The sequence below is a fragment of the Eumetopias jubatus genome, unplaced genomic scaffold (assembly GCF_037043125.1).
Source record: "Eumetopias jubatus isolate StellerSeaLion01/CBP00866 unplaced genomic scaffold, mEumJub1_p1.0 scaffold_8, whole genome shotgun sequence".
Lineage (NCBI taxonomy): Eukaryota > Metazoa > Chordata > Mammalia > Carnivora > Otariidae > Eumetopias > Eumetopias jubatus.
In genome coordinates this window covers 37,477,869-37,490,428 of record NW_028274814.1, presented here as the reverse complement: position 1 = coordinate 37,490,428, position 12,560 = coordinate 37,477,869, and the positions used below count along the sequence as shown (strand labels likewise).

Here is a 12,560-nt window from a genome sequence, read left to right as displayed (position 1 = left end):
CCCCACTACAGGAATACATTAGGTTATAGCCAAGCCTTGCTAGTCTGGGAGTAGTTTGTCACTTTTAGATGACATGGCCTATCTTTGCTCCAATCCAGTACATGCTGTTTTCATTGCTGAATTTCTAAAAGATTATGGCGTTACAGAGCTCCCAAAAAGGGAGGAGGGTACTAACTCAGAAGGAGCAACTTGACCTCTTTATGAAAAGAAATTAGAGACTTAGGTACACTTAAGTTACTATCTGTAATGTGTTAAGATACCTCTAATTTCCATGGTTGAGCTATCATCTATTAAAGCATGCATTTCATCTCTAACATTGTGATGTATTTAAAAAAAGAAAATGGATTTCTTCTTTAAGCTCTTTACCTTTACCAGAGGGAAATCCTGCTTCCTGCAACGAACAATCATTCGAGGCTCTAACAATTGGTACAAACCCTGTAAGACATAATCAGATGCAATTATTAGGAAATGCAATTTATAAAATCCAACAGCAAAATAAAATATTTTTATAATTCTTTCACGTAGTTTGGAAAAAGACAGAATACACAGTATGATAACATGGAAAGAAGCTTTTAATCTCACAAACAAGATAAATATACTCTGGTGGCAGAAACAAAATTTATATGGGAATCTTCAAGTGGAAGCCAAATGTTACTGTAATTAACCTAAGTAAAATAAGAATTCACAAGCGAGCAGCATTTAAAATGTATACTGTCTTTGGTCTGAACCCCAAAATCTAAAGCAAATATTTTAGCAGTAAAATCAAATTACGGAAGTTTTGTTTTTGTTTTTGTTTGTTTTAAGAGAAGGAGAGAGTGAGACAGAGAAGGGAGGGAGAGAGAATCTTAAGCAGACTCCACACCCAGGGCAGAACCTGGCTTGGGGCTCGATCTCACAACCCTGAGATCATGACCTGAGCCAAAATCAAGAGTCGGACACTTAACCAACTGTGCCACCCAGGTGCCCTTCAAATTAGGGAAGTTTAAAGCTGGAGATGGCAAGCAAATTTGACCCCTGAGTTCTAAAGGACTAATAAGACTATATATAAAAGGGTAGGAAGTCTGGAAGTCTTATCCAATCAGATATTACTGTCCCCCCAACACATGACAAGGACAAGAGCAAGGAAGAAAGCTAAGATGACAAAATAGGGGGAAAAAAAAAACAGAGCTGGTCTGTAACACATCTTGTCAATTTTTTAAGAACTGTGGCTATCAGTGGTAGGTCTAACCTAGAAATTACCTGAAGGACCAGTCCATCCAGCAGCACCTGGTACCTGGTTGTATCTTTTACCACTTTGCTGAGTCTCTGTTTTGCTTCATTTAGTAGGTCCTACAAAGAGCAGAAAAGAAAAAAGTTATCTACAGGTAGTCAGGGTAGTCAGCTCAGAACCCACTGTGAGGGTGACCCTGGCTCATGCCCAATCGCTTCACATTATATTACTGTTTTCATTCAATACACATTCCAAGATATATGATAAACCAGATGCTGTACTAAGTACTATACATCGATACAAGGAAACAGGAAGCAACATCACAGCTCCCAGGGAGTTCACGCTCAAGCAGAAAAGCCCAGATTATCAATCAGTTCAGAAACCTACAAAACTAATTAACATGGAAAGAGCTACATGACATAGATTTAAAAAAGCAAGCTATTAAGACTGTAGTGCAGAGACATCTGGGTGGCTCAGCTGGTTAAGCATCTGCCTTCAGCTCAGGTCATGATCTCAGGGTCCTGGAATGGAGCCTCCCTGTGGAGCAGGGAGCCTGCTTCTCCCTCTCGCTCTGCTGCTTCCCCTGCTTGTGCTCTTACTCTCTCTCTCAAATAAGTATCTTCAAAAAAAAAAAAAAAAAGACTTGTGCAAGATGAGAGATGGAGGGAGGGAGAGAGAGAGCGTGAGCACAAGCAAGGGGATCAGCAGGTAGAAGGAGAGGGAGAGGGTGAAGCAGGCTCCCAATGAGCAAGAAGCCCGATGCGGGACTCAATCCCAGGACCCTGGGATCATGACCTGAGCCGAAGGCAGACACTTAACTGAGCCACCCAGGTGCCCGATTTCAATTTTCTTTATGCTTTATTAAAGAAGTCAATGTTTAATATAGACAAATTAAAAAATTGACTTCTATAAATAAAAATTAAAAGGGATTATCAGGAAACAAATTGCTTATGGTTGAGAGAATACAGTGGAAATTACTCATTAAGTAATAAGCATTTATTGGCTTACTGGTGAAAAGCGGTCAGGTCTTTTAAAAGGCAGAGATAATGCCTCTGAATCAAATTGTTCTACAGTCTATTCTGCTTAGTATGATCTCTGGAAAGCTACGTTTCTTGGTACTTTAAGGAAGAAGGAGAGACACATGCTCACCTAGAGGCCAGAGTTTGGGCAGAGAGGGTGGAGAGGAAGAAGTAGCCCTCCATGCTGAAAAGCCCTTTATCTGGTTCTGAGAGCCACCCTTGATCCCCACCCCTCTGAGACCCACTGCTGTGCAAGACGCCTGAAGCGAGCTCTCGCTCCACAGATCGTGCAGAGGCGAGGGCACTCTGACACTCACTCACTCATGAAGCTAACGTCAAGCGAACATTTATTTCATCTGACATCTACCAAGTGCAAATAGACCAAGATTTTTTTTAAAAAATCAGAAGTACTGGGGCACCTGGGTGGCTCATTTGGTCAAGCGTCTGCCTTTGGCTCAGGTCATGATCCCAGGGTACTGGGATCGAGCCCCACATCGGGCTCTCTGCTCAGCGGGAAGCCTGCTTCTCCCTCTCCCACTCCCCCTGCTTGTGTTCCCTCTCTCACTGTCTCTCTCTCAAATAAATACATAAAATCTTCAAAAAAAAAAAAAAAAATCAGGGCGCCTGGGTGGCTCAGTTGGTTGATCGACTGCCTTCGGCTCAGGTCATGATCCTGGAGTCCCAGGATCGAGTCCCACATCAGGACGCCCTACTTGGCAGGGAGTCTGCTTCTCCCTCTGACCCTCCCCCCTCTCATTCTCTCTCTCTCAAATAAATAAATAAAATCTTTAAAAAAAAAAATCAGAAGTACTCACTTTAGGGCCAATTTAAAAAAAAAACCTTTAATAAGAAGTAAAATAGATTCCAAGCCTTCAACAGCAGATATAGAAGCCTGGTGGCCCTCTGCCTCTACAGACTCACTTTGCAAGGCAACTACTTCCTGTTGATTCTGACATTAGACAACGAATAAAAGTCCACACACATACTTTCACATGATAACTGGTTCTAACGTACTAACAAATAAACTAAGAAAATTTTTAAATAATAATGAGCATGCACTACTGTAGAAGATTTCTAATCTGTAGCTGGCCACCCCCAAGAATTTCATGAAGGTGTTCTGAGAATCCATGTCATTAGAGACTATAATGCAACTAGTTAAAATTTCTGTTTTTAAAAAAGCAAATAAGGGCGCCTGGGTGGCTCAGTTGGTTAAGCGACTGCCTTCAGCTCAGGTCATGATCCTGGAGTCCTGGGATCGGGTCCCGCATGAAGCTCCCTGCTCAGCAGAGAGTCTGCTTCTCCCTCTGACCCTCCTCCCTCTCATGCCCTCTATCATTCTCTCTCTCTAATAAATAAATAAATAAAAATCTTTAAAATAAATAAAGAAGTAAATAAGATGGTTAAAAAAAACCTTTCTACTTCACATATTGTTCTATACCTTAAGATTATCTTCACTGAATTCAACACCTGTCAAAAAAAAAAAAAAATCCTTATGGGGTGCCTGGGTAGCTCAGTCAGTTAAGCACCCAGTGCTGGACTCTTGGTTTCTGCTCAGGTCAGGAGATGGAGCCCTGCCCCACATCAGGCACCGCACTCAGTAGGTTCCCATTTTGTTTTGATGATGAAAACCAAATACATTTAAAGTTAACAATGAGGGGGCGCCTGGGTGGCTCAGTCGGTTAAGTGTCTGCCTTCGGCTTAGGTCATGATCCCAGGGTCCTGGGATCAAGCCCCACATCGGGCTCCCTGCTCAGGGGGGAGCCTGCTTCTCCCTCTCCCTCTGACTGCCACTCTGTCTACTTGTGCTCTCCATCTCTCTGTCAAAGAAATAAAATCTTAAAAAAAAATTTAAAAATAAAGTTAACAGGGGTGCCTTGCTGGCTCAGTAGGCAGAGCTTTCACCTTTTGATCTTGGGGCTGTGAGTTCAAGCCCCACATTGGGTGTTGAGATTACATAAAAATAAAATCTTAAAAAAAAAAGTTAACAAATGTCCAAAAGGAAATCATTTTTCTTCTTCTAAATATGTAATTATTAGATGATAGTCACTTTTTCCCCCCATTTTTCCCATGGTGGGATCATCTCAGGTTGGCTTTATTTCCATTTATTGATCCTCAGCCAGCTTTTGCTTTAAAGCACTTAGCTGACTAGCTGACAGAGCCTATGGTAACCACTAATAGAGGAATCTGCTAAAGAAACTGTACGGCCACTACCATTTCCAATAAATTGAGTTTGATTAGCTTTAAGATATTTCTAAGTCCCTGAGGGCACAAGAGAAAGTACAGCCTCAAAATCTCCCCCACAGCAACAGTCATTGTTAAATATATTCTGCACAAAGCAGACTAAACCATCAGAGCAAGAAACATTTTTTTTCAAAGATTTCATTTGTCAGAGAGAAAGAGAGCACAAGCAGGGGGAGCTGCAGGCAGAGGGAGAAGCAGGCTCCCTGCTGAGCAGGGAGCCCAATGCGGGGCTCAATCCCAGGACCCTGGAACCATGACCTGAGCTGAAGGTGGACGCTTAACCAACTGAGCCACCCAGGCGTCCCACAGCAAGAAATATTTAAACAGTAATTCATCTCCTCACAAAGATCTAGAGTCTGAAGACAGGGTTATAATTCTGAATTAGCCCAGCCAGACACTGAAAGAAAGGATGACAACAGTAATGTGAAAACCATTCTTTAAATTCAAAGGTGTGTACCATACACACACACACACACACACACATTTTTAAGATTTGGGAGAGAGGAAGAGAGTTGTGCATGGGGCGGGGGGAGTGGCAGAGGGAGAGAGAGTCTTAACCAGACTCCATGCTGTGTGTGGACCCCAACTCGGGGGGGGGGGAGGGCCTCTATGTGGGGCTCAATCTCAGGACCCTGACAATCAGGGCCCTAGCCGAAACCAAGAGTTGGGCGCCCAACTGAGTGAGCCACCAAAGCACCCCAGGAAGAGTATATATGAAAAAAGAATGGCAGGGGGAGGCATGTGGCTAGCTCAGTTGGTAGAGCATGCAACTCTTGATTTTGTGATTATGAATTTGAGCCCATCTGGGGTAGAGATTACTTTTAAAAAAAATCTTAAAAAAGGGAGAAAGAAAAAAGTGGGAAAATTTATTTTGGGGGGTTAAAAAAAACTGGGTAGAATATGATGCCCTGAGAGAATTTATTTATTTATTTAGACAGAGAGTGCGCCCACATGCGCATGAGCAAGGGGGTGGGGAGAGCAGAGGGAGAAACGAATCTCAAACAGGCTCCATGCTCAGCATGAAGCCCAAGGCAGGGCTAGATCTCACAACTGTGAGATCATGGCCTGAGCTGAAACCAAGAGTCTGCCGCCTAAAGAACTGAGCTACCCTGGGCACCCCGACAGAATTTTTTTTTTTTTTTTTTAGATTTTATTTATTTGAGAGAGAGAGAATGAGAGAGAGAGCACATGAGTGGGGGGAGGGTCAGAGGGAGAAGCAGACTCCCCACCAAGCAGGGAGCCCGACGCGGGACTCGATCCAGGGACTCCAGGATCATGACCTGAGCCTAAGGCAGTCACTTAACCAACTGAGCCACCCAAGCGCCCCTGGACAGAACATTTTTAGAAATAAAATTTCTGGGGGCACCTGGGTGGTTCAGTTAAGCCTGCCTTCAGCTCAGGTGAAGATCCCAGGGTCCTGGGATCGAGACCCACATCTGACTCCCTGCTCAGCAGGGAATCTGCTTCTCCCTCTGGCCCTCTCTTCACTCATGCTTTCTCTCTCTCCCAAATAAATAAAATCTAAAAAAAATAAATAAATAAAATTTCTGTATGAACACAGTGCAATTATTAAGAGCCAATCAGGGTTGCTTGGGTGATCAGTTGGTTCAGCACCCCACTCTTGATTTTGGCTGGGGTGGGGATCTCTGGGTCGTGGGATCGAGCCCTTGGGCTCCCCGCTCAGTGGGAAGTCTGCAAATTCTCTCTCTCCCTCTGCCACTCCCCCCACTTGCACACACTCTCTCTAAAAATAAATAAACAAATCCTAAAAAAAAAAAAGAGAGAGATGATCAAAAAATCAACCTCTAATTTTAGGTGTCCATCAGGAACAACCTAACCCCTAGAAGTGTTATTAATTAAATCCTAACAGCCTGGGTAAGAAGTTGTTTAAGCCTTTACAATCTGGGAAGCTTATGGGCACAAAGATTTAAAGCATATACTGTATATGAGACATTTGGCTGAAATGTCTCCTCCTCACCAAGGAAGCCCTCCAGCATTTTTCTCTTCATGCTGGAGTGGGCCGATCAACAACCGTCAAGCAAAGACGAGTGGAATATGGGGGTTGGTTTGCTCTAAGAGAATAAAATTAAATAAGGTCAAATTGTAAAGAGCAATACTAGCCATCTGTAAAACTAACCCACTATAAAAATCTGGAAATGGGTAAAATGAGGAGTTTTAATACCACCTACAACTCCAGTCAAGGATGTAGGGAAGTCAAAATAAGCCAAACTGCAGCCAAGAAGGCTGAAATCGAACCTATACAAACTGTACTGTCCCTGTCTTAAGTACTCCCATCCACTTGACAGGTCATCACATGTGAAAAAAAGTAAATTATGATCAACAATCTTACAAACCACTAATATCTTAGTGATTAATATCTTTGATTCTAAATTCAAACTCTCTGATTATCATCTGGCTCCCCACGCAGCTTTTCCAAGGAGAGATGTGTGTATTACTGCAGTTCACGTGTCAGCTCACATATCAGTATCAGTGCTTTGGAAGGGCCTATCTGCCCACTTCAACCTAACTGCCTCTAAGGATTCTGGAAATATTAGGATTCTGGTCCGGAAAGTAGCAAACCAAAACCCAATTATGATGTTAACATCAAAATCCTATCTCCCTGGCCCTGCCTAATTTGATGAGTCAGCTGGCCTCCCTGGAAGACATTTCTATTTCATCTCTCTTTAACCACAAAACTAGAACTCTACTTCTGGAGCGATGAATCAGAATTTATATGTTAGTGTATGTCTTCTAGCAATTTTTAAGTAAGTTGTGAAGTTTAGGGAAGTGTTAATAAAGATGTGTTTTGTGTTAGGCATTATACTAGTCACTTTACCTAGATTATCTAATTTAATTCTAGATAAGCTTCAGGTGTATGTTTTTTCCCGTTTTATAGGGAACAGAAGGTTCGAAGGGGCTAAAAAATCTGCCCACCAAACAGCTGATACCAGGAAATAGAAATTCAGATTTCACAGGGATTCCAAAGCTTGTGCTCTTAAACCTAGAAAACATCAGGGCAGACAAGGAAAAAAGATAAATAGCAGACAAAAGTAACTAAATGATTATGCAACTAAGACCAATTTTGATAGCAAAGTAGCCTGCCGATTTCATTTTTACCCTAGTTTTCTATTTTTCCCCTTCCTTCTATCATTTGTCAGTATCACTTTCTATCCAACTGCTTGACAACTTCCCCTTCTTACCTAACTTCCTACTCTATGGATAAAACTAGAAATAAAATGTTCTAAAATACCAAAACCCATTTAAAGCACGTATGTATGCCCTGATTTATATGTAACCCTCTGTGCTCTGTCAGTCCCGAGTCTGGCTCCCCATTCCTCCAGACCTCTTACTGAGTCTGCTCAACCGTAAAAAACTTGATGGCAAGAAGTTAGACTTGGCAAAGGCCCAAGGAAATAAGCGCCTTTAGGACAACTGAAATTACACAAATGTTTATTTTCACACAATTCTCATTATAAATTAAAAAAATAAAAGCTCAACTGTACACTGAACTCAAGCTGCATGCTACAGAAGACTAGGGATTTCACATGTGTTCCAAAAGAGATCAGAACACAGACGGCTCACACAGCCCTGCTGCTTAAGAGGCCACGCACCCTGCCTTCAGCTCCTCAAGCCGCAGTCACTTCTCATCTTTCAGGCCGTTACAATCTGGCTTTCTGCCTTCATTAATGAAAATGAAGCATTCTGGCAAAGTCAGAAATGACACCTTGATTGCCAAATCTCTTTGCTCTTCCTATGTTGATTCTTGGAAGCATTAGATACTATATTAGATTATCATTTGGTTCAAGTTTTCTGTTCCCTTAGCTTCTTATTGTCCTCCAACATGACGACTTTTTCCTGTTTCCTTAGCAATCTCTTAATACCTGCCTATTAAATATGCTGCACTCTTGGGGTACCTCGCTGGTTCTGTTGGTACAACATGCAACTCTTGATCGTAGGGTTGTGAGTTCAAGCCCCATGTTGGGGAATACAGCATACTTAATTTTAAAAAAAACCGTGTGTGTGTTTGTGTGTATGTATATATATATAAATATATGTGCCTATGTGTGGAAATTGTGTGTGTATATATAAATACGTGTGTATATGTGTGTAGATATGTGTGTGTACATAAATGTGTGTGTAGATATGTGCATGTATATATATATGCGTGTATATATATAAATGTGTGTAGATGTGTGTAGATGTGTGTGTATATATAAATATGTGTGTATATATACATCTGCAGATGTGTCTCTCTATATATACGTCTGTAGATGTCTGTGTATATATATAAATGTGTGTGTATGTTATGTGTGTAGATGTGTGTATATAAATGTGAGTATATGTATGTCTGTAGATGTGTGTGTATATGTATAAATATGTGTGGTGTGTGTGTATATATAAATGTGTGTATATGTGTGTAGATATGTGTGTATATAAATATTTGTGTATATGTGTGTGTAGATATGTGTATATATATAAAATGTGTATATATGTAGATATGTGTGTATATATATAAAAATGTGTGTAGATGTGTGTGTAGGTGTGTATATATATGTGTGTGTATATGTGTGTAGATTATGTATATATATAAATGTGTGTAGATGTGTGTGTATATATATAAATATGTGTAGATATGTGTGTGTATATATATAAATGTGTGTAAATTTGTCTGTAGATGAGTGCTTGTATATATACGTGTTATACATGTGTGTAGATATGTGTCCAAATATATAAATGTGTGTGTATATATACGTCTGTAGATGTGTATCTATATATATAAATGTGTATATATACGTCTGTAGATGTGTGTGTATATATAAAAATGTGTGTATGTGTGTAGATATTTGTGTGTATATAAATATGTACATATATCTGTAGATATGTGTATATGTATAAATATGTGTGTATATGTGTGTATACATAAATGTGTGTAGGTGTGTGTATATATGTGTGATGTGTGTGTAGATGTGTGTATATGTGTATATGTGTGTGTATATATATGTGTGTAGTATATATATAAATATGTGTGTACATATATGTGTGTAGACTGTGTGCATATATGTGTGTATATATATGTCTGTATTTGTGTGCATATATATATAAATGTACATATATATGTGTGTAGATGTCTGTATATAAATGTATATATGTCTGTAGATGTGTGTATATATGTGTGTGTGTATATATGTGTATATATATGTGTAGATATGTGTGTGTGTATATATAAATATGTGTGTAAATTTGTCTGTAGATGAGTGTATATATACACACACATATGTGTGTGTGTGTGTATATATATGTGTCTGTAGATGTGTGTGCATATAAATATATAAATGTGTATATGTATGTGTGTAGATATGTATGTATCTATATAAATGTGTGTAGATATGTGTGTGTATATATATACATATATATATGTGTATGTATATATGTGTCTGTAGATGTGTGTGCATATAAATATATAAATGTGTATATGTATGTGTGTAGATATGTATGTATCTGTAGATATGTGTGCATGTATATGTATGTGTGTAGATGTGTGTATAGATGTGTGTGTGTATATATATATAAATGTGTGTGTGTGTGGGTGTGTGTACATATATGTGTGTATATTTGTGCGGGTATGTGTGTGTATATATAAATATGTGTCTATATGCCTGTAGATATGTGTGTGCATATATATATAAATGTGTGTATATATGTGTGTAGGTGTGTGTATACATATAAATATCTGTGTGTATATATGTGTGTAGATATGTTTATATATATAAATGTGTGTGTATATATGTCTGTAGATGTGTATCTATATAAATATGTGTGTATATACATCTGTAGATGTGTGGGTATATATATAAATATGTGTGTAGATGTATGTGTATATATATGTGTGCGTAGATATGTGTGTAGATGTGTGTGTGTGTGTATAAATATGTGTGTATAGGGGCACCTGGGTGGCTCAGTCGTTAAAGTGTCTGCCTTCGGCTCAGGTCATGATCCCAGGGTCCTGGGATCAAGCCCCGCATCGGGCTCCCTGCTCCGTGGGAAGCCTGCTCTCCTTCTCCCACTCCCCCTGCTTGTGTTCCCTTTCTCGCTGTCTGTCAAATAAATAAAATCTTTATAAAAAAAAATGTGTGTGTATATGTGTGTAGATATGCGTGTGTATATGTGTGTGTATAGATGTGTGTATATATATAAATGTGTGTAGACTGTGTGTACATACACACACACACACGCTTCTCAGTTTGTTTACATGGCCCTATAATTTGACACCCACCACCTCAGTGATCTCATCCATACCCACAGCTCTACCTGGGACTTGTGTGTTGTCCATATTGAAGTTCCAACCTTTTGGGGTGCCTGGCTGCCTCAGCCAGTGGAGTGTGTGACTCTTATCTCGGGGTTGTGGGTTTGAATGCCACACTGGATGTAGAGATTACTTAAAAATAATATCTTTTTATTTTTTAAGATTTTTTATTTATTTGTGTGTGTATGTGATAGAGAGAGAGGACAAGCAGAGGAAGTGGCAGGCAGAGGGAGAAGCAGGCTTCCTGCTGAGCAAGGAGCCCAATGCAGGACTCAATCCCAGGACTCTGGGATCATGACCTGAGCCAAAGGCAGATGCTTAACTGACTGAGCCACCCAGGCGCCCCTAAAAATAAAATCTTAAAAAAAAAAGTCCCAACCTCTCTCATAAGCCCAACTCGTATCTGTTCACTTGGATTCCTAAAGCTATTCCAACTCCAAGGTTTATCACCATCCCTCACCTGCTCCTCTTATTCCCAATCTCCATCCCTCCATCCAGTTGCCTACCCCAGGAACCCTAAGTCTTTCTTGACTACTCTTTTCCACTCACTCATCACAATCTGAAAGTCGCCAAGTCCTACAACTACCTTTGTAGGATCTGTGCAATGAGGCTCCTGCCTTCTCTTTATCTTTTTTGCTGCTACCGTGGTTTAGGCTTTCCTACTTCTTGACCTGAGAGGTAAGCCCAAACCTCCTTGTCTGTTCCCACTGTCACCAGTTCCTCTTCTCTAACAAAAATGTAAGCCTAAAGCAGTATTTCTTAGTGTGGTTCTCAGACCACTGCATCAAGGGTACTCTGGACTGCTTATTTAAGCTGATTCCTGACTAGAACATAAAATTCTCTGGAAATAGGGCTGGGAATCCCCATTTTAACAAGGTCTTCCAGGTAATTTTTATGCTCCTTAAAATTAGAGTCAGCCAAAGGATAAGTTCCATATTCTTTTTAAGGTTCACACTCAAAAAGCTCTAGTACAGACAGATGCTCTTGTCTCAATCCAGTTGGATGCAGACTGCTATAGGGCCCAGCAGGATATAATCCAGGTATAAGTATACTTAGAATTCAGTTCAAATAGCTTATGAAGGCAACCCAGCGAAATTAGAAAGTGAAAATAGAATAATGAAAACTAAAAGATGATAGTACTGAAACAGAATTTTGTTTGTGACAATTTCAGAAATAAGAAGACAAACTCTCTGGCTACTGAGGGGTCTACAAAATTTGGGGAAGATATGTGTGATATGACCTGAAACTGCGGCTTTGTGTTTCAAAGTTATAAAATGTAATCCCCTTCCCTTAACCCATCTCTTAAAGAAAATGGTGGATAACTATATTTTGGTTTTTTGGTTTTTTGTGGGGGGAGAGAGGGTGGGGAGGGGCAGAGGGAGAAGGAGAGAGAATCCTAAGCAGGCTCCACACCCAGTGCAGAGACCAACGTAGGGCTCAACCTCATGACCCTGAGATCATGACCTGAGCTGCAATGAAGAGTCAGACACTTAACTGACCATGCGCCCCCTGGTACACAAACTTTATTTTGAAAAACGATCTGAAGTTGGATCTTTTCCAATTACAAAATGTTCATTCCATACAACTGTGCTTTCTCTCTATATCCTCTCCCTCAAAATTTGAAAATCACTGTGTATGATGAGAGAGGTTATTCAAGTATAAAATAATCGTGTAAATATTCTAGAGGGCAAAAAAAGTTGACAAGCACTGGTACTATAAAGTGGAAAATACAGAGAAGTAGAAAAAGGGAAAAAAAAAACCCCAAATTTCTGTTTTTTTTTTTTTT

The 12,560-nt window shown here is 40.1% G+C and overlaps 1 protein-coding gene across 2 annotated transcripts in view; it reads right to left on the bottom strand.

Moving 5' to 3' along the window:
- ATP6V1E1 (ATPase H+ transporting V1 subunit E1) overlaps positions 1–12,560 on the bottom strand; it is a 42,251-nt gene that overhangs the window by 12,384 nt on the left and 17,307 nt on the right. For both annotated transcript variants that reach the window (XM_028120994.2, XM_088025847.1), the window contains 2 exons: positions 1,240–1,329; positions 367–435 (listed from right to left, as the gene is read on the bottom strand). In XM_028120994.2, the coding sequence (XP_027976795.1) occupies positions 367–435; positions 1,240–1,329 (159 nt within the window). The remainder of the gene's footprint in view (positions 1–366; positions 436–1,239; positions 1,330–12,560) is intronic.